Below are 14,685 nucleotides of genomic sequence, written 5' to 3'. Positions count from 1 at the left end.
CATGTTATCGACACATACGTGCATGCAAATGCTCATACACATAAAATAACCTGTCTCAACTAACTAATAAATAAATAAGTAAATAAATAGACAGAGACAGACAGACAGATCTTTGTAAACAAAGTTGAGTGTGGTGGCCACATCTGCAATCCCATCCCTTGAGGACTTTGAGACAATCTGAACACAGAACAGTGCCAGTTTGGCCCGGCATGATGGCCCACACTCACGCCTAGCTACTTGGGAGTTAAAGGAAGAACAATCAGGAGTTGGAGGACACAAGGGGCCCTGTTTCAAAAGCCAAGGTTTAAGAACAGGGATGGTGATAGCTCACCTGCGGCCCCACTCTTTGGGGGGGGGGGCAGAAGCAGGAGAATCTCTCCCTCAGGGAGGACGCTTGCTCCGCCTTGTACCTTTCTTGCTGAGCGGTCCTGGGATTAGCAGGCTTCCACATTTGCCTTGCTGTCCCTTCACCTCAGAGTTGACGAAACACCAGCTTCATGCAACACCCCCCACCCACAGGTCTGCTGTTACCCACTCGTCTATTCCGTACGTGAGCAGAGCCATAAGGCATCTGCAATGTGGTCACTCAAATCTGGGCTCTCGGCTCTCCCTCCCGTGCACTCTGTGCTCCTTAGGATCTTCACACTGAGAAATTCAGTAGCCCAGACAGACAGAGATCCCTTCCCTGGTAGCGTTAGTTTATGTAGTGTGGGAATGGGGCAGGAGGTGGAGGCAATAAATCTTATATACCATAAGGTGGAAGAAGCCGCGTGGGCTTAAGGAGCCCTTGCTCTGGCGGTCTGCAGCGCAGAAGCGACTGACAGCGGTAATCCAGGACCGCACTCCAGGGGGCGCTCACGACCCACGCACTTTGGAGAGGCTGGAAGGTACAAGCGAGCGAGCGCACCTCCATCTCTGTGGTCACCAGAACAACTGTGAGACAGAGTCTCTGCAGTGGAGATCCAAGTGTATTGGAAAAAGCCTGTGTGTATGTGTGTGTGCGTGTGCGTGCGCGCGTGCGCGTGCGCGTGTGTCTGTGATATCTCTTGGGCTACCTTGCACTCTTGTGAGGATTCTGTGCGCATCTTTGACAAGTCAGGTGCAGCTCATCCTTCCTCTGTGGTGCCTGTAGGGACGAGCCTGGGGCTCTGTGCCTGGGAGCCACCCACCTGAGGGTCTTCTAGAGGGCAGCCTTAGGTCAGGAAGGACAGTGGCTCATGGCAACCACGGAGAATTCTTTTTTTTTTTTAAATAGATTTAACTCTTTTTTTAAAAAATATTTATTTATTTATTATATGTAAGTACACTGTAGCTGTCTTCAGACGCCAGAAGAGGGTGTCAGATCTCTTTACGGATGGCTGTGAGCCACCATGTGGATGCTGGGGTTTGAACTCATGACCTTTGGAAGAGCAGTCGGTGCTCTTACCAGCTGAGCCATCTCCCCAGCCCTTTTTTTTTTTTTAAGATTTTTTTTTTTAAATGTATTTATTTCATGTATGTGAGTACACTGTTGCTGTCTTCAGACACACCAGAAGAGGGCATCAGATCCCATTACAGATGGTTGTGAGCCACCATGTGGTTGCTGGGAATTGAACTCATGAGCTCTGGAAGAGCAGTCAGTGCTCTTAACCACTGAGCCATCTCCCCAGCCCCCAAAGATTTTATTTATTATAGGTAAGTACACTGTAGCTGTCTTCAGACACTCCAGAAGAGGGAGTCAGATCTTGTTAGGGATGGTTGTGAGCCACCATGTGGTTGCTGGGATTTGAACTCAGGACCTTTGGAAGAGCAGTTGGTGCTCTTAACCGCTGAGCCATCTCTCCAGCCCCCATGGAGAATTCTGACAGAGGGAATCTGAGGCCCCTTGTGGAGGGAAGGGTCAGGCAGGAGGTCGGGTTGTCCTGGGTCCAGGGAAGGAGCTCTTAGTGCCACATTTCAGGCGACCAGCAGCACAAAGACAGACTAGAGAGCCACTATGAGTTGTGAGGAGAGCTCATTTTCCAGGCCAACGGGAGCCCGACCATGACTCGAGGAGTTGGAGGCCTCAAGAGAGCTCAGGTCTAAGAGCTGAGGCCGGGCAAGCTCAGGTCTAAGAGCTGAGGCCGGGCAAGTTGGGGATAGGAAGGGAAGTCGGAAAGGACCCAAAGTTCTAGCCTACCTCAGCCTAGCAGAGGTGGCAGATGCTGACAGTCCTTGAACTTGGAAGGCAGAGGCCAGCCTGGCCTACAGAGGGAGTTCTCTGAATGAGAAATCCTATCTGGAAAAAACAAAAATAAAAACTACCCATGGTGGGAAATAGCACATAGCTTATTTTATTTTCTCTCTTTTTTTTTCTTACTTATAAAAGTAATGTATGCAGCAGCAGTTGCCAAGGTTATGGGGAAGTGCTGGGGGCCTTGGGGAGCACAACGGTCTCTTCAGTCTCTTCTGGACTTGAAGAAGACACCCCTGATCCTCCATTGTCCTCTGGACCATCTGTATCTGGAAGAAAGACAAACAGGTCAGCTTGGTGACAGAACAAAGGAGGGCTGGCGAAGGCTGGCCCTCGGCTCCCACTCTTCCTCTGTAAGCTGGGGGCCACTCTCACCCGAGCTTCTTAGGGGTCAGTAAAGGGCCAGATGTGTTTGCTAACTGACTTAGAGAACTGCCACAATGAGGACACTGTTTGTAAAAAGCCACAAGTTCATTTCTAGGAAACAGCTGAGCAGGAAGTGACTGGATAGATAGCCAATACCTGGCCAGGGGTGGGGCAGAGACAGGGACAGGACAGACGCTGTCCACTGATCAAGAGCACCTGCCCTGCACAGCCCTGAAAGGGTGCTATCCTTCCTTTGTGTGTCATCTGGAGAAGTGAGCTTTGTTCCAGTTCTCACAGAAGCCACAGCACTGCGGAGCCTGAATTTACTCAAGAAGCAAGGCAAGGTCTCCCGTGGCTGGAAGGGCCCTGCATGATGTCTCTATACCCAACTCTCGGGGGGGGGGGGGGGAATGGGGGAGATCGGTTTCCGAGCCCGAGTCAGCACCCACCCCTCTCCTTCTGTGCAGGTAGCCTCGGGGTAGTGAGGCTATCACCCTCTCGTGGGGCTCGAAGACCCCTTCCTCCTGCCCCTGTGCTGGTGAGAACCAGGTGTGGGCACAGGGTGCGCCCAGGGCAGGGCTGACTAGTGGGAGCACTCATAAAGAGCTAGCTCACCAAGGTCCTCCTGGATTCCCTCACACTGCTGATGCTGTGGGCGGGAGGCTGGGGATTCTTGTGGTCCCCAAGGAACCCCATGGTTGTCGCTATGGGCACTCCATCTTGGCTTGCCTGAGACCTTAGCCCCAATGGTGGGTATGGGCAGTGTGGCTGTGAAACTCTATGACCTCAGGCCCGTCCCATTAAGTCTCTCCCACTGCAGCAGGATCCCTTACAGCCCAGCTGACTGATGGTGGGTAGCACAGGGCCCCCTCCTTCCTCTTGCTGGTTGAGTGCATAGCTGAACCTCCAGGGGCCTCCTGTGCAAAGGCAGAACATGGAAGCCCAGGACTACAGCTTTTCTCATCCCCAGCATCTCAGGGCCTGACAGGCGCCGCTTCTGTTGGGAAGAGATCAGTTCATTTGTCTGCCACTGAGTAACCCTAAAGGTGTGTTCTAGTTACAGCATCTCCCGCCCCAAGCCTGGGGGAGAGGGGGAACTGCTAAAGACTGACCTCCAGCCACCCTTATAGGTAAAAGTCATGCAAATGGACAAGAGAGACAATGACAGAGATGTTCACACGGACAACAGCCACACAGAGAACACACAGAGGAATGGATACAACGTGTGTGTATACACACACACACACACACACACACACACACAGGTTAAGGAGCCCCCAACTTCACCCGGGGTGGTGTCTTGTATCCTCTGTGGGCCTCCAGGTGCTATGGGCTTAGGGCTCTCCTAGCTCCAGTGACTTTGGGGACTGAGTACTGGCACTTCTATGTATAAGAACATCCTGTGGCCATCACCTCTGCTTTCTTTCCCCACCTCAGCCCCACCCACAAGTGTCCCCACGCTTGGCCACTTGCTGGTTTTCCCCACTCCCTTGAATGCTCAGAGGATACCCGCCAGCCTCTTTTGCTTGTCCCCACCCAATCTGCTTCCTGACACCGTGCTCCTCCAAGGGAGACCTGAGAAGACCTCGGGGTCCCAAGAACTGGACATGGGGTTAGCCTGAGCTGGGCGTAGAGAAAGAGGGTTTGTTTTCACCCCCACCGCCCACCCAGCCACACTGGAGGAAGGGGCACAGCCACGGTGGAGTAGCCAGTAAGGAGTGAGGCTAAAGCTGCCCGTCACCTCCCCTCATCACCTCCCCTCATCACCTCCCCTCATCAAGCCACTGCAAAGCAAGAGGAGAGGGTCTGAGTTCTCCCAGTAAGCCCCATGGCCTCATCGACCTGCAACTTGGAAGAATATTCCTCTGCTGCCTCCTGACAGTTCCCTGGAGCTCTGTTCTGTCCTTTGTGGAGGCTTTAGTATAGGTGAGGCTGGGGCAGGAGAGAGGGGGCAGGGGTGAGGAGTCCCTATAGCTCCTGTTGGCCGGGAGTCCTCAGGCCCAGTGAACAGAGATGCAAGTCTACAAACGTGAGTAAACTGACTGAAGAAACTGAAGGCACTTTTTGTTACTGGCTATGAAATGCTTGTGGAACATGCGGATGGCGGCCCTCCAGCCTCTGGGAACACCCATAGGTAGCCAAGACCTTGAGGGTGGTTCACAGCCTCCAGCATGCAGTGCACCGCAGCAGGCCTCCTCAGCCTCTGACACTCCCATGATGGAGCGAGGCAAGCACGCCACGCAGAGGGGACGCGTCATGAACCCAAAGGGGCAAAGACACTTGGCAAGCCTAGAAGGGGTGAAGCCAGGGCCCGGGGCTCGCCAGGGAACACCCAGCCGGCACCTGCTCGCTGTGCCCCCCACTTCCCACCTGTGCTCAGGGAAGTAGAGGAACAGGTGTCTTTGAGGGAGGCAGCGCCAGCGGCGAGAGCCTCACCCACCAGCGCGACAAGAGCCTCACCCGGGTTCGGCTTGCAGCGCTTCTGCTCGGGCTCCGGGGGAGTTGCTTCAATGGCCCGCTGAGCCTCAGGATGAGTCTTGAGGAGGGCCTTAGCCAAGGTGGCTGGGCCCGGCACTCCCAGGGACATGATGCAGTGCACTCCTCTGCGCTTGGCCCCAGCCACTTTGGCGCTGTCTTTGGAGGCTGTGAGCAGGACCAGCTTGGAGAATTTTCTGGGCTTCTTGGGGGCTGCTGGGACCACGTCTGTGCCAGGCTGGGGAGTTGGCTCCTGGCTGGCCTTCATGCTCTCACCCTCCTGCTCACTGGGCTGGGGCTGGGGCATCCCGGGACCAACAGCCTGGCCCCCGGGCCACGCACGCTCTGCCCTGGCAGATAGACCTCGTCTCCTCCTCCTCCTCCCTGGCCAGGAACCTGGGAGTCCAGAGGCTCCGTCCTAAGGGAGGAGGCAAAGCAGTCAGCAGAGGAGGATGGGGTCCTTCCAGATGGATCTGGGGTAACAGCTGGAACGAGGGACTCACTCCTAACCTACTGTCTTGGATGTGCATGAACTCATTCCCCTGCCCCCGTAGCAATATATTTAACATCTAAAAACATGTAAGATAGACTTATTCACAAGGTAATTTCCCCATTAGTCCATTACTCAAAAGAAAAGGGTCTCTTGCACACCATTAAATGCCAGAAGATAAAAACGCGAGCTGGGCTTGGGGGCAGCTCAGTGGTGGGGCTCAAGCACAGTGACCAGGCCCTGCTAGAGCCCCAGAACTTCAAAAGCAGCCAAGCAGCACGTGAATAAGATCAATACAAATCGTTAGAATAAAACTAGGCATATGAAAATTTAGGAGCAGGTATAGCAGCACACACCTTCAATTCCAGCATTTAGGAAAAAGAGGCAGGCAGATATCTGAGTGCCAGGCCAGGCTGATCTATATAGGGAGTTCAAGGACAGCCAGGACTATTTGACACAACTTTGTTTTTTGTTTTTTTTTAAATCCTACTTTTAGGCTGGAGATATAATTCACAGCACTTATCTAGCATCCTAGGGGTCAATCCACAGCCCGGGGATGGGGAGGAGATCTTGTTTCAGACTTACAGACACAACATGCGTTGACAAAGAAAGAAGTGACCCAGAGAGCTGGCGGTATGGCTCAGTGAGTAATGTCTTGATGTGCAAACATAAGGAGCCAAATCTGGATACCCAGCAATCACATGGAAAGCCCAGTGTGACAGCCTCTAGAGCCCCAGTGCATGGGGGAGGGGAAGAGTCAGGCAGACCCCAAGGGATAGTTTCCCTGCCAGTCTACCCCAAACAGTGAGTTCTAGGTTCAAGACCAAGTGGAGGTAGAGGAAGATACTCACATGCTAAGGAGAGCACATCCAAGAGCACATAGACACATGCACTTTGCACGTATACACACACTACACCACACATGTGTAGACCCAACAGAGCAGCCCAGACATCCCTTGGATGAAGTGGTATGATGAGGGGTCAGGCACTCTGCCCCACTGGCCTTCCTGCCCAATCCAGCACAAAGAAGCCTGAGCCAGGAAGGAGATCTGAATTCAGTCTTGACCTTCGTTTCTGGAACCCAATGGCCTCCCTCCCAAGAATCACCATCATCCAGCTCAGCAGTGTAAGAGCACTGACTGTTCTTCCAGAGGTCCTGAGTTCAAATTCCACAACCACATGGTGACTCACAACCATTTGTAATGAGATCCCATGCCCTTTTCTTGGGGGGGTCTGAAGACAGCAACAATGTACTCATATGTATAAAATAAATAAATAAATCTTTAAAAAAAAATAAGAATTCTAGCAAGCAGAATTCTAAAGAGTTTGCTCCTTCCTAAGATGGACCTTAGGTCCCTTGTCACCTTGTGACTTCTTGCCAAGGAATCAGGAATGCTAAGAATAGTAGGTGCAAGCCGGGCGGTGGTGGGGCATGCCTGTAATCCCAGCACTCTGCAAGGCAGAGACAGGCGGATTTCTGAGTTCGAGGCCAGCCTGGTCTACAGAGTGAGTTCCAGGACAGCCAGGGCTATACAGAGAAACCCTGCCTCAAAAAAACCAAATCAAAAAAAAAATGGTAAGTGCAGGGGGGGCATATAGCACACTGAGGGATCGAAATCAACATTATCTGTGATGAGTCACACCTGTGTTGTACTAGGATAAAGCCCTTCACCTCTGTGGGACCCTAGGAAATCTCAACCCCACATTACAGGCTGTTTTGCAAAATGTCTGGCTAAAGCTCTTCAGATCTGCCAAGACTGCAAACTCTGCCTGTGGTCCTGGACGGATTTGGGGTGATGGTGAGAATGAGAGATCTCACCTTCACTATCACCCTGGATTGTTTTTAAAAGAGTTATCTCTATAATTTTTATGTTTATTATGTGTGCCTGTGAGAGTGAATGCCTCGTGGACAGGCACCCTCTGTGGAAGAGGGGGTCAGATCCCCTGGAGCTCAAGTTACAGGAAGTCGTTAGCTGCCCAACACGGATGCCGGACCCAACGTGGGGCTTCTGAGAGAGTGGCCAGTGCTCTTTCCACTGCTGCGTCGTCAGTCCAGACGCTCATCTTCTCAATCTGCAGCCTAAAAACTCACTTTTAGCAGCAGCCACATGTTTAACATTCAAAAGATAAGATCCATTTACTCAACAAGGTAATTTTTGAATTATTATTACTAGTCTAATACCCAGAGAAAAGGGATCAAAGTCCAGACTTCTCACTATGAGGCGGAGGCAGGAGGATCAGGAGTTCAAGACCAGCCTGAACTACATGAGACTCTGGCTATAAATAAATGCATATATACGTAAAATACATACATATATACATACATACATGAAACCAGGTTTGGTGGCTCACACCCAAAATCCCATCACTCAGAAGAGTGAAGCAGCCCAGTCGTCATGCATTTCGACTTCCATTAAAAAAAAAAAAAGAAAAAAGAAAAAAGAAAAAAGAAAAAAGTGGCTGAGGAGACAGCTTCTGTCTGTGGATAAACAGTTCTGTGGGCAAGACCATGTGTTGCACGACATGAGTCCAAATTCCCACTACCTATGCAAAAGCCAGGCCTGGCTGAACATGTCTGAAACCTAGCACTGGGAAGTAGAGGCATTCAGATCCCTGGAGCTTGCTGGCCGACCAATCTGCTTACCTGAAATGGTGAGCTACTGGTTCAAGTGAGCCACTCTGTCTCAAGGGAACGAGGTGGAGGGGGGAATGTGGGACACACACATTCACTATCCTCTGGCCTCTGCATGTGCGCAGAGGCGTTGCACATCTACACACACACACACACACACATACGTGCACACACACACAAATCCCCTTCCTCCAGCAAAGAGAAGCGAAGCAAGAGTAGGTGTAACCCAGTTGAGAGCCTGCCCACACTCACTCCCCAGCCTTGCAAAGTGCAGCAGTTCCCATGGCTGGGTCATGACTATGGATACCCAGAAAAGCAAAAACAACTCAAGACCCAAGAGCACACAATGAGCAGGAGTCGTTCACACCTCTTCGGGTCTGTGAGGGGCAGGTGCCATGGCGCACACCTATAATCTCAGAAGTAGGAGGATTTGGATTCAAGTCAAACCTACATCGAAATGGCTTAACAGCAGGTAATAGTGCTTTCTACCACGCCTCAAGCCCTGAGTTCCATCCCAGGATCCACATCATAGGAGAGAGCCAACTCTCACAAGTGGGCCTCTGACTACCACACTACCACAGGGCACATGCACACACTCATTCCAAAAAAAGAAAGAAAGAAAGAAAGAAAGAAAGAAAGAAAGAAAGAAAGAAAGAAAGAAAGAAAGAAAGAAAGAAGAAAGAAGGAAGGAAGGAAGGAAGGAAAGAAGGAAGAAAGAAATCAAACAAAAGAAACAGGGTTGCATAGATAGCTCAGTGGTCAGCTGCTCCCTCTCTTCCAGAGAACAGGATTTCGGTTCCCAGCACCCACATCAGGCAGCTCACACAACCACCTGTCCACCTCAGAGGACACGATGCCCTACCTGGCCTTCGCAGGTACCACACACATGTGGCACACAGACACACAAAACAATTTGTGAGGAAAAAAAAAAGGATAAAGAAAAAAATGTGGAAATGGGATGACACAAAGAATAGGAAGGATAAAGCTAGAGGCAGGGCACATTATTTGAGGAGGGGTTTGAAGTCCATGCCATCCATCAAACGAGGTAGGGTTCTAGAAGCTGCAAAATGTTTCTCTCCCAAAGCCTCAGGAATGAAGACAGCCCTGCTGTATAACACCCACATCTGACTTCTAGCCTCTAAAATATACGACAAAAATGTGTCATTCTAAGTCACTAGATTGGTGGTGATTGTTGTTTCGGTGGCCATAGAATGGTTAAAAGTCCAAACTCTTACTGATGAGACTCTGCAGGCTTGGGACTTCTATCTCGGGGTGATCGACAGAATTACCTTCATAAAGATGAGAATGAAACATATCCTAACAGGAAGGACAGACCCCTTCCCCTCTCTGGGCTGGTTTGATCTGTGTAATAGGAGATGCTGGCATCAGATGAAGGGTAAGGTCTTTGAACTCAGGTTACTAACAGCTGCAGCCAGCCACTGTCCCACACAGTCCTGGAGAACTGTAATTGGACTTCCTAAGGGACGGTATGACACTCGGGTGCGCGGGTCACATCCCACAGGGAGACAGAAGAAAATGGCAGTAACCCTCCCAAAAGCTCAAGAACTGTATTATATGCAGATTATAGCAGCGGTTCGCCAGTGCTGCTTCCCTCCAATGTCTCAGTCCCTGGAGCATCTCCCCAGCTCCCAGCCCTCAAATTCTGCCACTGGGACAAGGACCCCCCCCCCCCAGCTCATACGCAACAAAACTGCAGAAGATAAGGATGGGCATGTACCAGGAGGAGTGGACTGGGGTAGGGGCGCATTGGAGGGGGTGTCCCAGATTGGGGGTGTCCAGGGGTGATGTGGGTTTATGAAAAGGAAGCATGGAGAAAGGAAGAGGCTCGCTGATGGCCGACAAGAAAGCGGCCTGAATCTGGGGGTCGGGGTGGGGAGTAGAGCCAGGGACCCTTCTGCGCACGGGGGTCCCGCATCCCGGGACCGCTAGGCTGGGAGTCGCTTCTCGAGCCAGGACCCTCCCGCCCGCTGGGGGCCCGTCCTCACCGACGGCAGCAGGCCCTGCCTCTCGGACGACGGAGCCGTGGCGGGTCCCTCAGCCTCAGAGCTTTGGGCCCCCGCCTTGGCTCCCGCCGTCACCTCAAGCTAGGGTCACGGGGCGAGCATGCGCAGTATAGCCATGAGGGGCCCCATTCCTTTGTGGAATTCCGCCCATCCGGATATTACCTTCGCAGCGAGTTGAACGCCCGATGAATAGGCGTGAGGGGCGGGGCCATTACCCGCGAGGGGCGGAGCCAGTAGGAAGGGAGCAACCTGGGTTTAGGATCCCCGGTAGGGTTTACTGACGTCTTTCCACTTACTTCCCCCAGTATTTGACTCTGACTCCCCGCGGAGGAAGCTAGGATGTTTATTTAAAGGCTTTTGTCTGTCCCTTCGAGGAAGCTAACGGGATTATTCAGACAAGCATTCCTAACTGCGCAGCGTCCTTTGTCGTTAGCCCAGCCCTCGCCCATTGGTCCAGCCCTCGCCCATTGGTCCAGCATTTATCATTTGTTCAGGCTTCGCCCATTGTTGTAGTCACCGCCTGCTGAAATAGACCTGGTTCAATGACTTTGTCCCAGCGACCTTGTGCTGTGGGTGGGAGCCAGGATGGCTCGGGACGTTGCTTTCTTTCTGTACTTTGCGTGCTCGCGCATCCTAGCATCCCGACGTTGCTGTCCCTCACGCATCTGCGGAAAGGCTCCCCCCCTTTCCTCCCACACGGCCCTGGCTCCGCAGATCCTTGGGTCCCACCCTCCTTTCAGGCTCCTTTACCTCCATGGCCCCATCCTTTCTCTCGAGTCCACGTCATTTCCTGGGCATTCTCTAGTAACTCAACGGCCTTCATGAATTACATCATTTGCAATCAATCATAGTCTTGGTCGTTTCTAAAATTATTATGTTATAATAATATATATTATCACATATATGTTATAATATAATTGTATATTATATATAATCTTCATATATAAATCACTGATGTAAAGCCTCTGTCTCAAAAGAACAAAACAAGGGGTCCAGTGAGGTGGCTGCCCTTTAGACAGCTGGGCTCGACCAGAAGGCTCGGTCTATACAGCACTTGCTGTCAAGCCTGGCCTACCTAGGCCCCACATAAAGGTGGAAGGAGAGAAACGACTTCACAAAGTTGTCTTCTGATCTCCACACACAAACCTATGACCACACATAATAATTAAGGGCTGGAGAGATGGCTCCTTGGTTAAGGTGCTGTTCTTTGCAGCACCTATAGCCGCTTGCTAGGATCCAGACCCCTTGGAATATAACTCCAGTTTCAGGGGATCTGACGCCCTCTTCTGGTCTCCGTACATCCAAGCAAAACACCCAAACACAAATATAAGTAAGTATTAAATAAATATTGTAGAAGCTATTTTCAAAACATGGAACCAATAAAGATCGTGTATTAAAAGAAAAAAAAAAAAACTATGTAAGCCGGGCAGTGATGGTGCATGCCTTTAGTCCCAGAACTTGGAAATCAGAGGCAGGTGGATTTCTGAGTTCTAGGCCAGCCTGAGTTCCAGGACAGCCAGGGCTACACAGAGAAACCCTGTCTTGCAAAACAAACACAAAAAACAAAACAAAAAACAAAAAACAAACCTATTTAAACACACAAAGTAGCACATGACTGTACTCTCAGAGATAGAGATTTCAAAGGCAGTTTTAACAACATAGAAAGTTATTAGAGGGAATAATGTTTATGTACATTTTATATTTTTTCAATAGTATCTCACTATGTAGCTCTTGAACTCATAACAGTTCTCCTGCCTCAGCATCCCAATTTTGACCAATGGCTGGGTCTGGGTCAAATGTTTCCGGGTTCTTGGTTCTTTTACAGGGAACTGACATACAGACATAGATTTACAAAAGTAGCAAGGTGCCGGGCGGTGGTGGCGCACGCCTGTAATCCCAGCACTCTGGGAGGCAGAGGCAGGCGGATTTCTGAGTTCTAGGCCAGCCTGGTCTACAGAGTGAGTTCCAGGACAGCCAGGGCTACACAGAGAAACCCTGTCTCGAAAAAAAAAAAATAACCAACCAACCAAACAAAAGTAGCAAGGAAGCGGGGCGTGGTGGCACACGCCTGTAATCCCAGCACTTGGGAGGCAGAGGCAGGCGGATTTCTGAGTTCGAGGCCAGCCTGGGCTACAGAGTGAGTTCCAGGACAGCCAGGGCTTCACAGAGAAACCCTGTCTCGAAAAAACCAAAAACAAAAACAAAACACTATGCACTGACTGTTCTTCCAGAGGCCCTGAGTTCAATTCTTAGCAACCATAACAGTCCCTCACAACTATCTGTGATGGGATCTGATGCCCTCTTCTGGTGTTTTTTAGAGACAGGGTTCCACCTGCCTTTGCCTCCCAAGTGCTGGGATTAAAGGGGTGTGCCACCACTGCCCGGTTTAAATAAATAAATCTTAAAAAGGGGGGGGGGGCGCTCTGGCAGGACCTGGCAGGTCATATCTCGGGGTTATTGGCAGGGAAGTAGACATAATAACATAGACGGTACCTTCTGCCCAGCTCTAGTGCTTTAAAGGTTTATTATGAATATAAAGGTTGTGTATCTTTTATCTGGGAACTCAATGACCTAAGGCAGGGTAGAAACCCCCAATTGAGAGTAATTATTACCAACAACATTGTACACTCCAGAAGATTCCCTCTCAGAGGGATTCAATTACATTCACTTCGGTGTCTACTGTCAGGCACACTGTGCAGGACCATAATGCTCTTGGCCTTTTCTCTCTCTGGCTATGCCTGCCTTGGGCTCCCAGATGCCTAGAGCGACACGGTTTTGTTATCTTTACAATGTTTTCTTGGTTTTTTTTTTTAAAAGATTTATTTATTTATTATATGTAAGTACACTGTAGCTATTTTCAGACACACCTGCAGAGGACATCAGATCTCATTACGGATGGCTGTGAGCCGCCATGTGGTTGCTGGGATTTGAACTCAGGACCTTTGGAAGAGCAGTCAGTGCTCTTAACCGCTGAGCCATCTCTCCAGTTCCAAGGATTTGGTTTTTTTTTTTTTTTTTTTTTTTTTTGAGACAGGGTTTCTCTGTATAGCCCTGGCTGTCCTGGAACTCACTCTGTAGGCCAGGCTGGCCTCGAACTCAGAAATCCGCCTGCCTCTGCCTCCCAAGTGCTGGGATTACAGGCGTGTGCCACCACCGCCCGGCTCTTGGTTGTTTTAATAGGATCTCCCTGAGACTCCCATACTGGCCTTGAACTTGTGATCTTCCTGCTCCACCTCCCAAATTGCTAGGGTTATACACCCCTGAGTCCTTATTGACACACTTATGGGAAAGGATTTGGGGCCTTCAGTTTTGACTGGAGATAGAACCAGGAAAAACCCTCCCAACCCTGACAGTCAGGGGAGTGTGGAGGCTTCAGGACAAAACATTACCACATGTTGTCAGTGTCCAGCAGAAGAGGATTTTAACCCCGCCCAGGAGCTAAGGCCATGGAAAGTCTCAATAGTCTTCAAACTGGGCTGAGGGGGTGGGGGGTGGGGATCTGCTATGAAGGCAAGTTGAAGCCAAGGGTCAACTGAGCCTGCTTGGACTGAATGCCATGGTGGCATCCCTCCCTGAGCCCCCATGACAAAGAAGCCAGCCTGGCACAGGAGTTCCTCAGAAACGAGAAAAGTCTACGTATAACTAAGCCTTTAGTTTTCGTTTGTCTTCCTGAGACAGGGTCTCCTCTCTACCCTCCCAGGTGTGTGATTACAGCGCTGGCTTAGTCACTGTTCTAGTGCCGTAAAAGTACACAGGACTGAGCCAACTCTTCTAAAAGAAAGCATAGAACTGGCTTCCTGTCTCAGAGGGTTAGTCTATTAGCATCATGCAGAGAGCATGGTGACACAGATGGTGTTGGAATAAGTAGAGATGAGAGCTACGTGCTGATCCACAGGCAGACACACACATACACACACACACACACACACACACACACACATATATATAGAGAGAGAGAGAGAAGAGAAGAGAAGAGAAGAGAAGAGAAGAGAAGAGAAGAGAAGAGAAGAGAAGAGAAGAGAAGAGACAGACTGGACCCCAAAGCCCACCCCCAGTAACACATTTCCTTTGCCAAGCCCATAACTCCTAATCCTAATCATTTCAAAGAGTTCCACCCCCTGGTGACCCAGAAGCCTATGGGGCCCATTCTCAGTCACACTACCACAAACACCATTGTCTGTGTGTGTGTGTGTGTGTCTGTGTGTGTGTATTAAACACAAGATTTAGGTGTGGTTGGCAAGAACTCTATCAGCCATCTGTTCTTTTTTAAAATGTTCTTTGCTTTTAGTTCATTAGACATATATCTCATGTTGCCCTGGCTGGTCTGACAATCTTGTAGCAGAGGCTGATCTTGAACTCCTGATTCTCCTGTTTCTGCCTCCCACGTACTGAGAGCACACATCTGCACCACCTGTGGAACACCATCTATTGGTCTGCAACTCTGGGTTATCCAGCACGGCATGGGACTTTCCAAGCTCCCAGCTCA

At 50.5% G+C, this 14,685-nt stretch overlaps 1 protein-coding gene across 3 annotated transcripts; it reads right to left on the bottom strand.

Moving 5' to 3' along the window:
- Positions 1–2,294: 2,294 nt before the first annotated feature.
- Flywch2 (FLYWCH family member 2) lies at positions 2,295–10,399 on the bottom strand. Of its 3 annotated transcripts, none has more exons than XM_052195279.1 (3): positions 10,362–10,399; positions 5,039–5,471; positions 2,295–2,481 (listed from the first exon to the last, which is right to left on the bottom strand). In XM_052195279.1, exons 2-3 carry the CDS (start codon positions 5,358–5,360, stop codon positions 2,375–2,377), a joined length of 429 nt encoding a protein of 142 aa, XP_052051239.1. In that variant the 5' UTR covers positions 5,361–5,471; positions 10,362–10,399; the 3' UTR covers positions 2,295–2,374. The 3 variants fall into 3 exon arrangements, with proteins under 3 accessions (XP_052051239.1, XP_052051238.1, XP_052051240.1); XM_052195278.1 differs by lacking the exon at positions 10,362–10,399 and adding an exon at positions 10,182–10,286; XM_052195280.1 differs by lacking the exon at positions 10,362–10,399 and adding an exon at positions 10,182–10,286 and having other exon boundaries at positions 2,295–2,475.
- Positions 10,400–14,685: the final 4,286 nt, after the last annotated feature.

This window comes from Apodemus sylvaticus, chromosome 10 (assembly GCF_947179515.1).
Source record: "Apodemus sylvaticus chromosome 10, mApoSyl1.1, whole genome shotgun sequence".
In the NCBI taxonomy this organism is placed as follows: Eukaryota; Metazoa; Chordata; class Mammalia; order Rodentia; family Muridae; genus Apodemus; species Apodemus sylvaticus.
Note: the sequence above shows the minus strand (reverse complement) of the source record. Positions and strands in the feature narration are given on the sequence as shown.

Excerpts from the sequence above, each read along its gene's own strand:
- Flywch2 (XM_052195279.1), bottom strand. The coding sequence starts at position 5,360 with ATGCCCCAGCCCCAGCCCAGTGAGCAGGAGGGTGAGAGCATGAAGGCC. Across the intron at positions 2,482-5,038 it reads GCGCTGCAAGCCGAACCCGG|ATACAGATGGTCCAGAGGAC; the intron begins GTGAGGCTCTTG and ends TCTTTCTTCCAG.